The 17,962-nt window shown below is 40.8% G+C and overlaps 1 protein-coding gene across 1 annotated transcript; it reads right to left on the minus strand.

Moving 5' to 3' along the window:
- Positions 1–14,121: 14,121 nt before the first annotated feature.
- LOC131357978 (serine/threonine-protein kinase pim-1-like) lies at positions 14,122–17,934 on the minus strand. The gene is made up of 4 exons (XM_058397410.1): positions 17,769–17,934; positions 17,505–17,681; positions 17,271–17,380; positions 14,122–14,208 (listed from the first exon to the last, which is right to left on the minus strand). Exons 1-4 carry the CDS (start codon positions 17,932–17,934, stop codon positions 14,122–14,124), a joined length of 540 nt encoding a protein of 179 aa, XP_058253393.1.
- Positions 17,935–17,962: the final 28 nt, after the last annotated feature.

The following is a 17,962-nucleotide window of genomic DNA, read 5'->3' on the forward strand; positions in this document are numbered from 1 at the left end:
TCGTGTTTGTTGTCCTCTTCTGTGCGTATGTAACGCGCTGAGTTAGCATTAACGTAAGGGATCGCTCGCCTAACTCAAGTTGCAGCAGAAATCACACGAAGCTCACACAGGTCGCATTTCACATCTCGAGGGGTTTTTATTTTTTACTAGCAACAGTGTTATTTATTTAAAGAAGAAAAATTAAATGAGCAACAGAAATGAAAATAAAAACATCGGAGCCGCACTCATGCTGTACTCGCGGCTCACGTGACTGCAGACTGACCACAACACAAAAAAACAAAATGGCGCCCTGCTCTTAAAGGAGCCACAGCTTATTTCACTCGTTACAGGTGAAATGGTCAGTAATAAATCAGTGGTTTATTTCGTGTATGTGTTTTTTATTTCTTTTTATACAACAGCACAATAACTGCTAACCTTATCACAGCATTCTGATCATGGGTAAAAAAAAGCCAGTTGTTACTTATATAAAAAACAGCTTTCGTATCTACCTCAGATATACACTGCGGTCAAAAGAATTGACCACAACATTAACATCCCAGAGTTTCCATCATTTTCTTTTTTCTTTTTCTTTTCAAGCAAAAACCTTTTGCTGTTACTGCTTAACTAGCCTGAAATAGTGAATACTTAAGCATCGGCTAGTCACGTGACTGTCACATGATCGTACTGCACTGAGAGAGTTGTGGTCAGTCAGTATTGTCCTGTTCATCATGTTCATGTGTTTGTCAGCTTGATAGGACCATACAAATTTGTGTATCTTATATTAGAGCATTTAAAATTTAGTGCTTTGAGTACAATTCACTCACCTGTTAGTGGGTGGGATATATTAGGCAGTAAGTGAACATTTTGTCCTCAAAGTTGATGTGTTAGAAGCAGGAAAAATGGACCTGTGTAAGGATTTGAGGCAGTGTCATGCTTTGGGCAATGTTCTGCTGGGAAACCTTGGGTCCTGCCATCCATGTGGATGTTGACACGTTCCACCTACCTAAGCATTGTTGCAGATCATGTACACCCTTTCATGGAAACGGTATTCCCTGATGACTGTGGCCTCTTTCAGCAGGGTAATTGTCGGAACTCAGAGCCCCCTCCGAGTGGACATATCACCGGGTGGAATTTTTAGATTGTGTCTATTTCTCTTAGCTTTCCATAATCTTACCCAATGAACTCAATAAACTATAAAAACTTAGCCAAAATAAAGGAGATCTCAGTCAGCAGATGAGAAGAAGCAGGTTTCTTTATTCAGCCATGCAGTCAACAACATGCATTTATGAAGAGAGCAGCTGGTTTTTAAAATCCCTGAGAAATTCCCCTCTACTTATACCCGTTTCTCTAATTTAAATATTTCCAGCAATTTCCCATTATATTCAATGTATGGCTACATAATTTACATACTTTTGCCATTTCCCATTATTTTCCTACTTGTACCGATACCGCCCCTAAATTAATATCATCCTCCCCTTGATGACGTCAATTTTTCCTCCTCTCAAGTTTCCCTTGTTTTCAGGCTAAGTCAGCAGATTTCAAGAAAAAATAGCACTTACTTATAAGCGCTGCTTCCTTATCAACTTCATTTGACCGCAACCTCCCAAGCTGCTTCCTTGGATCATCCCGACCTCATACGCTGCCTTCCACAACTATGTGTAAGTACCCTGACCTCTTCCTCTGTGTCATATTGATCTTTCTTTATCTGCTTGATCTAAGTTAGATGCGTTTGTATTTTTTAAATAAGCCTTCCCATTATGCTGTCTCATATCCTTCCCGCCAATGCTCTTCACTACCATAGACCAAGTCACACTGCCCTAACAGTCTACCACTGCCCTGTCAACCCAAGGCAAGAGTTTCCTCTTGCCTTAGTGCATATCCTGGGCCTTGAGCTTTTAAGCGTTTCACTCTTATTGTCTGCTAAGCTTTATTTAAGATTACATAGTCACACAATATGCACCTCACTCATCCCTATTTTTCCTTCTAGCTCAGTCAGCCTGCAGAAGTCCCAGGGGTGCTCTGCGACGCTGTCGCCAGTATCAGCTGTCTTGCCTGGCTATTGAGCTTACTGGTTTCCTGGAACACCTATCTGACACCTCCATCCCCGAGTCCTCTCACCTTACTCACCATATCGTGAGAGATGCCCTCTGTCTCGATCAGAGCACCCAATTTCACCCCAAAACCTGTGATCAGTCTACTCAGACCCTCTACTGGCATTGGACACGCGCTACCTCTCAAGGCATCCAGACTATTGAGATCTCTTCTGATGATTCTTCCTCTGACTCTTCTTCACCTCCTAACTCTCCTGACGTTCCCCAACGTTCTCCTGGCTTTGTGCCTTTGCTTTACAGTATTCACAATATTCCCCAATCTTCTCCTGTCTATTCGCCTCCAGTTTCTCCCACTGATTACTCTCCCACTTCTCCTCAGGAACCTGAGGTCCCTTCTTCTACAGCTGACCCTCCGGTCCCACTGATCCCACTGGATAGGCTGACTGACTGAGCTGTAACTCCTAATGTTTCAATAAATTTCTCTTTCCTTCTTCCTGTCTCAGTGTGGTTATTACACCAGTATACTAATATTAATGGTTTTGCATGTTTATTATAAAGGTTATACATGATTATTATAAATTTGCATTAATCAAAGCCAGCTACTAGTCAATAGCTAAATATTTTGGATAGGTAAACACTACTGATAAGCAGGGTATTGCTATCTTAAAGCTAGGCATATAATTTTCTCCGACATAATGCACCGTGCCACAAAGCCCAAATGGTTCAGGAATGGTTTGATGAGCACAACAATGAGTTTGAGGTGTTGACTTGGCCTCCAAATTCCCCAGATCTCAATCCAATCCAGCATCTGTGGGATGTGCTGGACAAACAAGTCCGATCCATGGAGGCCTCACCTTGCAACTTACAGGACTTTAAGGATCTGCTGCTAACATCTTGGTGCCAGATACCACAGCATACCTTCAGGGATCTAGTGGAGTCCATGCCTCGATGGGTCAGGGCTGTTTTGGCAGCAAAAGGGGGACCAACACAATATTAAGCAGGTGGTCATAATGTTATGCCTGATCAATGTATATGATACTGTATGTAAACGGTTTTAGAAGACGTTTGTTTTTAGCTGGTCAAACAACACGGAAAAATCTGGAAAAGGCGCAGATTAAGATGAAAAAGCTTTTTGATCGCCAGTCTGAAAAGCGTGTATTTAATCCTGGGGATCAGGTTTTGGCATTGCTTCCGTTTGTGGATTCTCCGTTCTGTGCGAAATTTGTGGGACCCAATACTGTTGTGCGTGCACTGTCTGATCTTAATTATGAAATCGCAACTCCAGACAGAAAGAAAATAACCCAAGTCTGTCATGTAAATTTACTGAAACCTTTTTTCTCCCGCGATTGTCAACCAACTGATGTTAAATCATCCGCTCCGGTTAGTCGTGTGACAGATGGGATGGGTCAGTCTTTGGTATAGGAGAGATTAAGGTTGTAGACGATGCTGTAATACAACCTCGACTGAAAAATTCTGAGACCTTGAAAGATTTCTTGTCTCATTTATCCGTTTTGCAGCAAGCAGAGTTGTCACAGCTGATACGCGAGTTTTCGTCATTGTTTGGGGATGTTCCATCAAAAACTCATTTAATAGAGCACGACGTGGATGTGGGTGATGCTTCACCTCTACATCAGCGCTATTATCGTGTCCCTTTTGAAAGACGTCTAAAGTTGGAAATCACCAAACCTGACGCTTTTCCCTCCCGAGAATGGAGGACTGCGTTGACCAAGTGGGCTCGGCAAGGTATGTTAGTAAATTTGATTTACTTAAAGGATATTGGCAGGTGCCTTCGACACCACAGGCACAGGAAATTACTGCTTTTATAACTTCTTCAGGGTTGTACTCCTATTCTGTCATGAGCTTTGGTTTACGCAACGCTCCAGCTACATTTCAGAGATTAATGAATCGTGTAGTCTCTGGTTTGGAAGGCTGCGCGGTCTATTTGGACGACGTTATAGTTTATAGCGATAGCTGGGATCAGCACTTCACACGGGTACGAGATTTATTTCGGCGTTTAGTGGAGGCTAATTTGACGGTGAACTTGGCTAAATGTGATTTTGCACAGGCAACGGGTTCTTACTCGGGAAACGAGGTGGGCCAAGGTGTGGTGCGCCCTTTGCACGCTAAAATAAGTACGATAGATAATTTCCCTGCCGGTCAGGTGGGAGCAGGAGCTGTTCTTCTCCAGACTCATTCTGGTGGTATTGGTCACCGTAACTGAAGAACAGATCCTTAAAGAATATCTGAAGTAATCCTGTTCCTAATAAGCACATTAGCATTATGTATGTGTGAGGTTTCACATGCGATGTTTATAAGGAAACTGAATTGAAGCCTGATCACGTTGCCTTGTGCAAGTAAGCTTTCTTATGTTCAGCAGAAAAAGACCTCGGTGTGATTACTGACTCTTTCGTCTTTCATCCGAAGCTCATGTGCACACATGGACAAAATTGTTGCTACCCTTCCATTAAAGAAAGAAAAACCCACAATGGACAGTGAAATAACTTGAAAAGTAATGATGAATAAAATTGTACTGAAAATTGACTAATGAAAATCAGACAATGCTTTTGAACTCGAAAAGATTGACACGTTCAACTAAAGTGTGTCCTATAATTAGCATCACAGGTGTCTTCCCACTTGTAGTCAGTCAGTCTGCCTGTTTAAAGGGTGAAAAGTAGTCACTGTGCTGTTTGGTATCATGGTGCGCACCACACTGAACACGGAGCACAGAAAGCTAAGGAGAGAGTTGTCTCAGGAGATTAGAAGGAAAATTATAGACAAGCATGTTAAAGGCCATCTCCAAACAGCTTGATATTCCTCTGACTACAGTTGCACATTACTCAGAAGCTTAAGGTCCACTGGACTGTGTCCAACCTTCCTGGATGTGACCACAAGAAGAAAATTTATGACAAATTGAAGAGGCAGATAACCCTAACCCTAACGCTAACCCAGCTTAGGCTGGAGTGAAAGTGGAACATGCAACAGGACAATGATCCATGGCTAAATAAGAAAATAATTGGTGCTACAATGGAATTTATTTATATATACATTTATTTGTGTATACAGTATATACATTTATATATACATTCATGTTTGGTTGTTTCTTTCTTTCGAGGGTCTTCAATAGCTCCGCCTTCACTCAGATCCTTCACCAGATTTAAACCATTCATGGCTTAGGATGTCTTCAAATGTGGGCCGACATTCAGGTTCCAAGTCCAGGCACCGATTTATCAGATTGTGGCAACCTGTGTGCAGTGATGAGATATTATAGCTAGCGCTTTGACATTTAGATAGATATTAATATTATTCAAAAATCAATTCATCTTGTAATGCCAGTTTCACAAACTTCAGCAGTTCTAAATGGTGATGCTTCTACATTTCCTCACCTTCAGACACGCCGGGAGCGAAGTACATCTTCCTGTAAAAGATGTCGTCCTCATTATGGAAGGGCATGTGTCCGCAGACCAGGTAAAAAAGGAGAACTCCCAGACTCCAAATGGTGGCAGGATATCCGAAATACTCTCCATCGCACACCCACTCAGGTGGAGAGATACTCCAAGTTCCTGAGCAAAAAAGAGAGAAGGAGCACCGTCAGCACTGTTGAAACTTCACTTCGTTCTCTTTGATTCTGTCTCCTACCTATTATGCACTTACCTTCATATTCTGTGTAGGGCGTGTCAGAGAGCAGAGCTCCACAGCCAAAGTCGATTAACTTCACATCCAGCGTGTCAGGGTTGATGAGAAGGTTCTCCGCCTTGATGTCACCATGGAAAACACCGGCTTGACAGCAGTGGCGAGCGGCTTTAACCACCTGGCTCATGATTTTCTGAGCCAGTGCTTCTGACAATCTGCCGTCGTGATATTTAAGGAACTGCTTTAGGTCCATGCATGGGCTGGGTCGCTCCAGGACCAAGATGTAGCAATCGGACATCTCGAACCATTCAATCAACTCCAGCACATTGTCACAAGGAAGCGGCTTGGACACCTTTTTCATTAGTGCAACTTCCAGGGGAAGGCTGCTTGTTTCTCCAGGCTGAAATACGAACAGATACAGTTAGTCCTGGACTGGAGCGAATTCTTCTAAACTACTGAATCAGAGATGATACAATACGAAGGTATGAACTGGTAATGATTCAGATATCTATTATGGATGATAGGGAATACAATCTGAATGTGAACTCTAAGTTGAAGGTAAGTACTTTAGGATTATTTTAGTAGGACTGAGTAAACGGACACATCATTTGGTCTATCAGGTGGGTGTTATTTGGACTCTATGTCGTCTCTGCAGAAGAATCTCAGAAGTAGAAGTTTACTTACAATGGTGATGAATTTATCTTCTGTTTTTTTCTCCACATATTTCAGTGCAACCTGTTCAGACATAAAGAAACATGCACATTCTTATTGTAAAACATGAACAGAACATATACAATTCGTAATTTCTACAGAGTTGTGATCAGAAATAAAATGAATCTATTCCAATAGGCTTCAGACTGGCTTAGCCTCATACTCCCATTTTGCCAACAGTTTGCTGCAATTCTCACTTTGCAGATGATTGACACTAAATAATGCGGTTTCTTTACGTTGACTGAACACACAACTGAATCAGACCAATTTTCAGCATTTGCTGAAGATTAAACATTTAAATACGTCACAGTGGTATCAGTTACATAGTTCAGTTACTAAACAGTTCCCTGCAAAATCTATGATTTTTTAACTGGGCTGTTCTGACATAGAGTGTTTTATTTTTGCCCCAGACAATCAGGCAAGTGTTATTGTTTAACCCTGGGATTGTCCCTCAGGGACATCGATCATTTTTCAAACGCTTAACAATGGTTACTAAGTGCAAATGGACTGTAGATGTCATGCACAGTCTAATGACCTGCTTGCCATCAGCATTACGGATTCCCGCACGGACTGTCCCGAAGCCTCCTTCACCCAGCATCTCTCCCGGGGTGTACAACGACTCAAACACCTCTGTTAAACAAACAGACCATCATTCAAATCAAGCTGAAATAAGAAAATCTGCAGAAAAGTTATACATTCACTAGCAACACATTACAGCAACATTTTTGGAAATGGTGGATTCTAACATACCCCATGGCGTGATGATGTTCTCAGGAAGAGGACACAGGTTCTGTACCAGAAAAAAGTATTGTACATACTTAATTCACACGTCATAAATCATACTGGATATGCCTAATATTTGACTGCATGTAATGCAAACACATCTTCAGAAATGAATTAAACAGAAACAGCCTTCACTTTCCTAGAATAGAAGAGTGAAATGAACGTGTTCTACATATTTCTTAGCGTTATTTTTGAGCTGAACATTTCTATAGCCACAGATTACTTTGTGTGTTAATGGGTTGTTAGCTTTACTTCTAGATGATCTCATTGAAAACTATTTTATCAAGGATAATCTGTTTTATTTTGAGCCTCTATGTGATTAGATTTGTGTAATCTCATATAATCAGGTAAGCACACCAATCTCTGTTACTGAGCAGTACAAGCCATGTAATCTGGACTAGTATAGCATGTTTCTGCTCGATATATTACAGTCTAATCTCTTCTCACTGACTCACCTTGACATTCTTCTTAGGTTCCTCAAACCACTGGTGGCTGAGGATTTGCTCGTACGTTGGGCGCCAGTGAGGATATAGCTCCAGACACCACTGGATCAGGTCACGGCAACCTGTGTGTAGTGATGAGAGAGACATTTAGTCAGACATTCTAGATTTTGGAAAATCAATTAATATGATTCATTTATTGTGAAAGGCAAGTTTTCCAACATTACTATACATATCTAAACTTGATGTGTTTGGACTTTCTCACCTTCGGACAGGTCGTTAGCAAAGTGCAAGTCCCAGGCAACGATGTCCTTCTCGCACCAGAAGGGCAGTTCTCCACATACCATGTCAAACAGTAGAACTCCCAGACTCCAGACGGTAGCATGATCACCCATATACTCGCCCTCACATATCCACTCAGGTGGGAAGTAAGCTCTAGTTCCTGAGTGAAAAAGACAGAAGGAGCAACGTCACAAAAATGGTTGTCCACTGCATGTTTTTATTCTTTCCAAGACCTATGATGTGCTTACCTGCATAATATCTGTAGGGGGTGTCCTGCAGCAAATCACCACAGCCAAAGTCTATCAGCTTCAGCTGGTGTGTGTCGGTGTTGATGAGAATATTCTCCGGCTTGATGTCACGGTGCAGGACACCACATTCAGAGCAGTGGCGAGCGGCCTGAACCACCTGACGCATGATGTGTTTTGCCAGTGATTCAGACAGTCGCCCTTTGTGACCTTTTAGGAATTTTCGGAGGTCTGTGCAGGGGATTGGTCTCTCCAGGATCAAGATGAAGCAGTCCGACATCTCGAACCACTCGATCAGCTCCAAGACATTTTCATGGCAATATGGCTTGGACACCATTTGCATTAAAGCAACTTCCAGAGGAAGGCTGTTTGTCTCTCCAGGCTGAAATATAAACAGACACACTTGGGTGCGGCGTGATTAGGTCTAAATTATGGTAAACAGAAATGTTACAGTATAAAAGGCTTGGATTAGTAATTGACACAATTCCACACATAACCTCAGAAGTAAAGGAAGTTTACTTACAATGGTGATGAAAGCTTCATTCATTTCCTTCCCCACGTATTTAATGGCAACCTGTTCGCATATACAACACAATTACATTCTTATAGAAAACCTCACTAAGACATATAAGTTGTGATGAATTGTGTCGATTAGTGCAAATGAACTGTAGATGTGCAGTCCACTTACCTGTTTTCCGTCAGCATTACGGACTCCTGCACAGACGCTCCCGAAGCCTCCTTCACCCAGCAGCTCTCCCGGAGTGTACAGGGACTCAAACACCTCTGTTAAACAAATATACAATCATTCAGTAACAAATAAGAAGTGTGTCGTCTTGAAAAATCAATCTGAAATCATCTTTTCAGCTACCTAAGCTCTGATCCCTTCTGTCTCTTACCCAAAGACTAACGTACACTTTATATAAATATGACCATATTAAATTCAAACCTTTTAATAAACCTTTTCAGGCAAAATATATGAAGCTGATTAGACTGTTTTGGCCCAGTGTAATGTGTTAAAGATCTGACAGACGTGTGCTAAAAATCTTTACCGGACTTTAAATCATTACTGTAAATTCTTTGCTATGTGATTCTTTAGGTACAGTTTTATGTCCAAATGGTGGATGAACATACCCCATGGTGTAATGTGGCCTTCCTGACGTGGACGCTGGAGACTGAACATCTCACTAGTCATGAGGCCACGTTCGGAGTTCTTCAGCTTATACACTCCGTCCGCGTACAGCTGACGAAGGTTTACCAGCCACTCCGGTTCTTCTTCCTTCCCTTGGTGTAGCTTCTCAGACAGCTACGAGACAGACGGGGAAAATAATCCGACTAAATATTTTGTATATAAAACCTTGGAATCATTTTACAAGTATCAATAATCATATTTACCGCAATGGTCATTTTCATCGTGGTCTTGGTGATTTGCCGTGGTAAAGTAGCAATTGCTGTAGCGATGGCCTTGCAGTACTCGAGGGCTTGGTCGAAATGGCCGAGCTCGGCTAGCCTGCTGGCGTGATAGCACTTGAAGATCTAAGACAGACGGAGTCATTCCATCTTAGCAAAAAAGTTCATCCTTAAGTTTGGTAAAAAGAATATTAAAAAGGAATACAAAGAGAAATTCTAACTTGGAAATTTGGCTGGGGAAGCCCTGTGGTCAGCGAGCATATGTATTCATACACCTCCGTTCGTTCAATTGCTTCCCTTATGGCTGATTGCCTGATTGGCAGACTGTACAAAGAGAAAAGTGTCTTAGTCAAGTCAGAAGAATAATCATACCCAAGCGCTCTCACACACGAACACACACACAATACCTGTTACAGCCAATGAGCTCAAAGCTGGGGCTCTGTAAAATCTGCAACTCCTCCGTTGCAGCTACGTAGCACAGCTGTGCAGCATAGGTCAGTCCTCTGGAGTCTGCAGATGAAAGACCAAACATGCATGTAAGGATTTGGGTCAGTGCAACAGTCCAGAGTTCATGATCCGATCACAACATGTGAAGTTCCTAGAATATTGTTTATGTTATCCATACCAAGGTCCTGTCCCATTTGAATCAGAGCATCCAATATCTCGTCTTCTGGGTCGGCAGAGCACAAAAGTTTCGCCAGCGAAAGACACCAGTTATCTTGGTTCTTAACCGCTCTCTGTAGATGGAATTGGCACATTAGACAGCAAAACATAAAGCAAAAACAACACAAAAAGTAGACAGATGGTGATGCTGATGCATTAATAAACAAAGGTATAGCTAATATAACATATTACAACATAAAATGACAAGTTTATACCCTTTTCTTCAGAAGCCTGTAGTTCTTGAAAAGGACAGTTGCAGCATCTGCCAGCTCTGCTTTCTGTAAAAGAAACATGCTTAACTTCCATCACTACTCTAGACACAGTATATTTATTCATGCTGACAAATTTAGCTTATTAAATCTCTTGCTGCTTTTATTGTGAGTAATTTTGCTGTGAAAGTCAACTAAAACGCTTACTCCATTTTTGCTGCAATGCAGCTCCATCATCTTCCAGAAGAAATAGGTCTCCTTCTGGTCAGGTTCCTCCACCTTTTGTAGGCACTCCTGGGATTTCCTCTGGATAAAACGCATCACGTCCTCCATCTGAATCTTACTGCTGTAATGGATGGATACAGATTATTGAACATACACCTTGACCAGCTGATGATATGTTTCCAAACATTCCTGCTGAATGTTCAGTTTGTGTGTGTGTGTGTGTGTGTTATCTCAGAGGAGAAATAAGCACTCACCTCATCAGAGGACCCGGAAAAGAGATGTTCTCCCCATCAGACAGGTAGTTGCCATCACCTTGTAAGAGGTTGCTTTCTCTCTCATGATGAGGAATTTGAACAGCAGGGTTGCTCTGCATTTTCTTGTCCACTGTCATTTTTGTTAATTTTGTTATTAACTGTGGAACACCATAAATACATTTGGTTATTTATTTATTTGCTTTTTGTTTTTTATATAATTCAACTTGTGTTTTAATTATTTTGTCCACCTCTGGACAAATTCATCAGACTCGCAGACGATATTTGCTTTAAGTAATTGAAAAAAAAATGATGTGCTGATTCATCAATTTTTTATAGTCAGATGTGAGTGAGGACATAAAAAGACTTTCTGATATGTAATTTCAATACAAAACAATTTCACTGAATAGCAGTTAGGGGATATACACTGATCAGGCATAACATTATGACCACTGACAGGTGAAGTGATTATCTCCTCATCATGGCACCTGTTAGTGGGTGGGATATATTAGGCAGCACGTGAACATTGTTAGAAGCAGGAAAAATGGGCAAGCGTAAGGATTTGAGCGAGTTTGACAAGGGACAAATTGTTATGGCTAGACGACTGGATCAGAGCATCTCCAAAACTGTAGCTCTTGTGAGGTATTCCCGGTCTGCAGTGGTCAGTATCTATCAAAAGTAGTCCAAGGAAGGAACAGTGGTGAACCGGCGACAGGGTCATGGGCGGCCAAGGCTCACTGATGCATGTGGGGAGCGAAGGCTGGCCCGTGTGATCCGATCCAACAGACGAGCTACTGTTGCTCAATTTGCTGAAGAAGTTAATGCTGGTTCTGATAGAAAGGTGTCAGAATACACAGTGCATCACAGTTTGTTGTGTACGGGGCTGCATAGCCACAGACCAGTCAGGGTGCCCATGCTGACTCCTGTATACAGCCAAAAGTGCCAACAATGGGCATATGAGCATCAGAACTGGACTAGGGAGCAATGAAAGAAGATGGCCTGGTCTGATGAATCACGTTTTCTTTTACATCACGTGGATGGCCGGGTGCGTGTGCATCACTTACCTGTTGAACACATGGCACCAAGATGCACTATGGGAAGAAGGCAAGCCGGCGGAGACAATGTCATGCTTTGGGCAATGTTCTGCTGGGAAACCTTGTGTCCTGAGATCCACGTGGATGTTACTTTGACCCGTACCACCCACCTAAGCATCGTCACAGACCATGTACACCCTTTCATGGAAACGTTATTTCCTGACGCCTGTGGCCTCTTTCAGCAGGATAACGTGACACAATGCCACAAAGCAAAAATGGTTCAGGAATAGTTTGGGTTTGAGGTGTTGACTTGGCCTCCAAATTCCCCAGATCTCAGTCCAATCAAGCTTTTGTGGGATGTGCTGGACAAACAAGTCCGATCCATGGAGGCCTCACCTCACAACTTAGAGGACTTAAAGGATCTGCTGCTAACATCTTTTGTGCCAGATCCAGCAGCACACCTTCAGGGATCTAGTGGAGTTCATGCCAAAAGGTGGACCAACACTACCAATGTTAGGCAGGTGGTCATAATGTTATGCCTGAAGACGTCTACAGCTCATTACAGGTCGAATACAAACTATTCTACTTTGGGTTGTAGCAAGTTTGATAAACAGCTGCTTGCCTCTTTCTGCTTTGTGTAGATCTGTATTATCTTATATTAGTTATATTACTATCATATATCTTATAGATCTTATATTACTTTAAAGCTGAGACTTTCTCAGCTTTCTTCCCTCTCTCCTCTGCACAGGATGTTCACCTGTGTCCATAATAAATCCATGAGGCTGAACACGGGGAAACGAGTAGCTTAGCGGATTTTACTCAAGATTAAACCATTTAGCATAAGAAAAAAGTGTAGGACTAATGTAATATTATTTTTTTAACTCACTTTCCTGAAGGTTTTATACTTTAGGCTCAAGAAACAGAGCAAATCAGTGTAGACAGTCCCAGCATATTTTTCCATGTTTCACACAATATATTTCCTCTATTCGATCACAATTTCTCTTCCCTACTTAACACACTAACACTCTTCATACCTCAGTTGGTTGGGGGTCAGTTCTTAAATATCCCAGGGTCCTGTGCAAAACTTATACAGTATTAATGCACACACCTAATCTGGTCTAGATCACCAGTCTACATCAGACCTGACCTGAATCAACAAGATTTAATAGAAATATATTTCAAACAACAAGAGTGAGATCAGCTTCCCGAAAAAGAAAGATAATGTAACTTCATATTTTTCCCCCCTTTCATTTAAATAGTTTCAAGTAGCTCACAGAAGAGCTGGTGAATAACAATAGTCACATTTGCACAATTTTATTTCATATTCTACTTTTCATTTTTGGCCTAGGATGAGTTTTCTCTCTGAACTTAATATACTTTTATTACAAATGACACACACACACACACACACACACTACAATTAAACTGTTTATTTTGTTAATATGAAGCAGTAATGATTCTCTAGCTTCTAGCATCTGGTACAGTATTAAAGGTGTGTTCAATAAAACCTCCAAACATTTGGAACAATTAACCATTAACCATGTACAATTTGACACACAAACACAGTTTGATGTGGAATAGCTTTATAAAAGGGCATTTTGTCATTTAATATTGCAGTAGGAGTTGCTCAGACATAAATGTAAAAGTGATATCAAACAAAGGAAAAAAAAAAACGTACATATCCATCCATCCATCCATCGTGTTTTTGTAGGTGCTCAGGATAGCTCTCTGAAGCTGTGGGATCTGAGGAAGCTGATGAACTTTTAGACAATTACTTTGGATAATAACTATGAGGTTTGTTATTATTATACAAGTGTTGGTTTGCTGATATGTTGCCATGTGTACTGCAATTGTTTTTACTAAATCACAAACAAATTGAAATAATCAGATCATTAAGTGCAATGAACCAGTATCAGCCTTTTCATTTCCTCCTTCTCCTCTTCCTCCTGTTGACCTGCAGGTGAAGTCTCTGGTGTTTGACCAGAGCGGAACGTATCTGGCTGTTAGAGGGTCTGATATTCGAGTGTACATTTGCAAACAGTGGACTGAGGTTCTCAACTTCACTGGTGAGTGCAGCAGCTTTACTGTTATACATTTATATCATGTGTTAAGTGTCCATGCTTCCCATAAACAATTGTTTTCAGCTTTTAAAATGAATAACTGATTGAAAATGATGATTGGGTCTTTCTCCTCTCTTTTCCTCTTTGCTTTCTATAGATCACTCAGGTTTGGGTAACTGGCGAGCATGCTCAGTTCCTGTCCTCTACTGACATGGACAGAAGCCTCAAATTCTACAGCCTGTAGGACATCAGGAGAAACTGATGAAATGAAATGAGAGTGATAGGAGTTATGTTTTAGTCCATGATCCCATTCTAGTGTATAAGGATGAAGCTAACCATCATGGTTTTGCAGCCTCTGTCTCGCAGATGAAAATGGACGTCGAAATGATTTCCATATATGAATACACTGTAGTGATAAGTGAACACATTCTCTGCCGTCTCTAATCAATCATATGGTTTTCTCATGAGAACCGCTTAAAGATTTTTAGTAGCTATGAATAATAACTTGGTTTATATAATTTTGGTATATTTTTATAATAATTCTGGTTTTGTCAACCTTTTATTTTCCTGCTCTGTATTTCTAGGGCTCCCTTTTCCTGACTTAGTGGTGTTGCTGTCTCTTGTGCCTAATCATTTGTACCCTGCCATGAGCTGAAAACAGAAAAGAATCAAATTAGATTTCAATAAAGACTTGATGTTTTTAATGTCTGGTGTTCAAGTGTATGATGTGAATTATCACGTTTCACATTAATATTGTGTTAATGTTTCATCTGATATTATATTATACTGTAGTCTTACAAGGGCACATAATAAAAGGGCTACAAGGGTAATAAGTAATACATATATATACACTATGTTGCCAAACATTTGAGGACACCCCTCCAAATCACTGAATTCAGGGGACTGGGCTTGGCCCTTTAGTTCCAGTGAAAGGAACTCTTAATGCTTCAGTATACCAAGACATTTTGGACAATTTTATGCTTTGTGGGAACACTTTGGGGATGACCCCTTCCTGTTCCAACATGACTGCAAACCAGTGCACAAAGCAAGGTCCATAAAGACATGGGTGAGTGAGTTTGGTGTGGAGGAACTTCACAGAGTCCTGACCTCAACCTGATCAACATCTTTGGGATGAATTAGAGCGGAGACCTCACAAATGCTCTTCCAGTGGAATGGTCAAAATTCCCATAAAAACACTCCTAAACTCCTAAAACTCCTAAAGAAGAGTTGAAGCTGTTATAGCTGCAATGGTTCATAAAAAGCCTTTTACTTTTTCTATGCTAAACCCCTGCACTTTGGTGGATATGTCTCTAATTTGTTAGTTGTCTTTAAAACACCCCATATATATAAAGAGGATATATATATATATATATAAGGGTTTCACGGTATCGATAACTATCTATATATAATTAATATATCTGATCCTTAATAAATGATATCTATCTAATTTTATCACTTAAAAATATCCAGAGTAAGGACAATATTTTCTCAAGGTGATAATCTTACAAATAATGCATGAACATTTAGGTATGTGAGTGGAATGAAGGAGGTGGTGACCCGGGTGTGACGTGTCTCTGATGAAGCTTGTGGCCACTGGGTGCTGTAGATGTGCTTAAGTGCAGGGATTTTGGTTTGCCTATGTAGATAGTGTAACTCATGGGCGTCGCTAGGCCATTTTTAGGGGGGCTGTAGCATAACTACTCAGCACCCCAAAAAATTATGTGATTATCCATAAACTGTACACAAATTGGTGATTGATTAATTAATTAATTCATTCATTCATTAATTTTTTTACTATTATACCCACATTGGGGACTGAGCCCCCCCTTAAATGAAAATCCTAGAATCGTCCCTGGGTCACCCAATTAGTTACTTTTCACTCAAGTTTAATTCCTATCAATTGAATTACTCTGTTACTGAGAAGGAAACGTTGGCACTGATCTGGGCACTTCAACATTTTGATGTGTATGTGGGGGGAGGGTCCCCAGTTGTCATCTATTCAGATCATAATCCTTTGACATTCCATCATTCATTACAGAGTCAGAGTCCACGCTTAATGCGATGGATACTTTACTTACAGCCTTATAATTTGACAATAAAACACATTAAGGAAGTTGAGAATGTGTTAGCAGACACCCTGTCCTGTGCCCCCATGGTGGAGAGAGGAAATGGTGTTTCTGTCTTCAACTGATGTGAGCTGACCCACCTCTATGTATGCATGTTATAATTTAGTATCATTATTTTGTTATTTTGATGTGGGAAACAGTATTCCCTGATGACTGTGGCCTTGTTCAGCAGGGTAATGCACCGTGCCACAAAGCCCGAATGGTTCAGGAATGGTTTGATGAGCACAACAATGAGTTTTTGAGGTGTTGACTTGGCCTCCAAATTCCCCAGATCTCAATCCAATCCAGCATCTGTGGGATGTGCTGGACAAACAAGTCCAATCCATGGAGGCCTCACCTTGCAACTTACAGGACTTTAAGGATCTGCTGCTAACATCTTGGTGCCAGATACCACAGCATACCTTCAGGGATCTAGTGGAGTCCATGCCTCGATAGGTCAGGGCTGTTTTGGCAGCAAAAGGGGGACCAACCCAATATTAAGCAGGTGGTCATAATGTTATGCCTGATCAGTGTATATGATATATAATGAAACGAATACAATTGTATAATATAAACAGTTCTACGTATATTTAAAAGGATTTACAGTATGAGTATATTGTGAATAAGAATCTCAGGATGAGCTCAGTTTTCTTGATTACAGCAGGTTTTAAATTCAAGTCTACATTATATTTATATAAGATCATCGACTGAACCCACGGTGAGATTTGGGCATGAACTGTTGATGGGAAGTGCAGATTTTTAAGCTATCCATGTGTGTTCATCCACAGCAGCAGACATTGAGTCATAAATGCAGACGGCTCCAAGCAGAAGATCATAAATATGATGATATTGAATGAAAGCAAACAGCAGCCACTCAGGTATAAGGTTCATGATTTATTTAACGTATTTCTAATTTATTTACAGGAATTATAATTTATTTGTAATTATAATTTGTTGGGTGCTGATGGTCTGATCCAACATGGCCTATTCATCATCTGTGGAATAAAAACATGTTTAAATTAATATAGAGTTTTGTAGAACATAATGTTTCCTTATTTGATTTCTTGTTCAATTGTCATGAAAATAAAATTACATAATACTTTATTGTGGAAGAATGCAGTAGGGTTCTAGTGCAATCCATGTGATCTGGATCATATTCTGTGTTAGTTCATTTTAATTAGATCTGATGTTTTACCTGGCTAACCTGAAGGGCTTCTGTGAACCACCCATGTTTACTGATCTGCTTAAGGCTTGGTCTTTTGGTGGGATCTTGCTCTAAGCACCAGTTGATCAGATGGCGGCAGGCTGTGTGGGCAGTGATGTAAACAGGGACAGAAATTTAGTCACTAATTTTTAATCTTCACTATCATTTTTCTCAGATTTGTAACATCTTGTAATATCTCAAAATGCTGTTTTTATATTCTCTCACCTTCAGACAGGCCAGGTATGAAATTGAGGGACCCAGCAACAATTTCCTCCTCATTACTGAAGGGCATTTCTCCACAGACTAAGCTGTATAGGAGAATGCCCAGACTCCAGATGGTAGCATGGTCGGCGTAGTACTGTTGTTGCTGGATCCATTCTGGAGGCCAAAAATCTGGGGTTCCTGAGCAGAAGAGCAAGAACAACATCAGCAAGATCACAACTTAGATATTCCATTAATTATGTGCAATATCTGTTGACGTGCAATTACCTGCATATTCCACGTAGGGCGTGTCCTGCCACAAATCACCACAGCCAAAATCGATCAATTTTATGTCCAGGGTGTCGGAGTTGAACAGAAGGTTTTCCGCCTTGATGTCACGGTGGAAAACCTTGTGACTTTGGCAGTAGCCGGCAGCCTCGCCCACCTGCAGCATGAAGTAATAATAATAATAATAATAATAA

The sequence above is a fragment of the Hemibagrus wyckioides genome, linkage group LG08, assembly GCF_019097595.1.
Source record: "Hemibagrus wyckioides isolate EC202008001 linkage group LG08, SWU_Hwy_1.0, whole genome shotgun sequence".
Classification (NCBI taxonomy): domain Eukaryota; kingdom Metazoa; phylum Chordata; class Actinopteri; order Siluriformes; family Bagridae; genus Hemibagrus; species Hemibagrus wyckioides.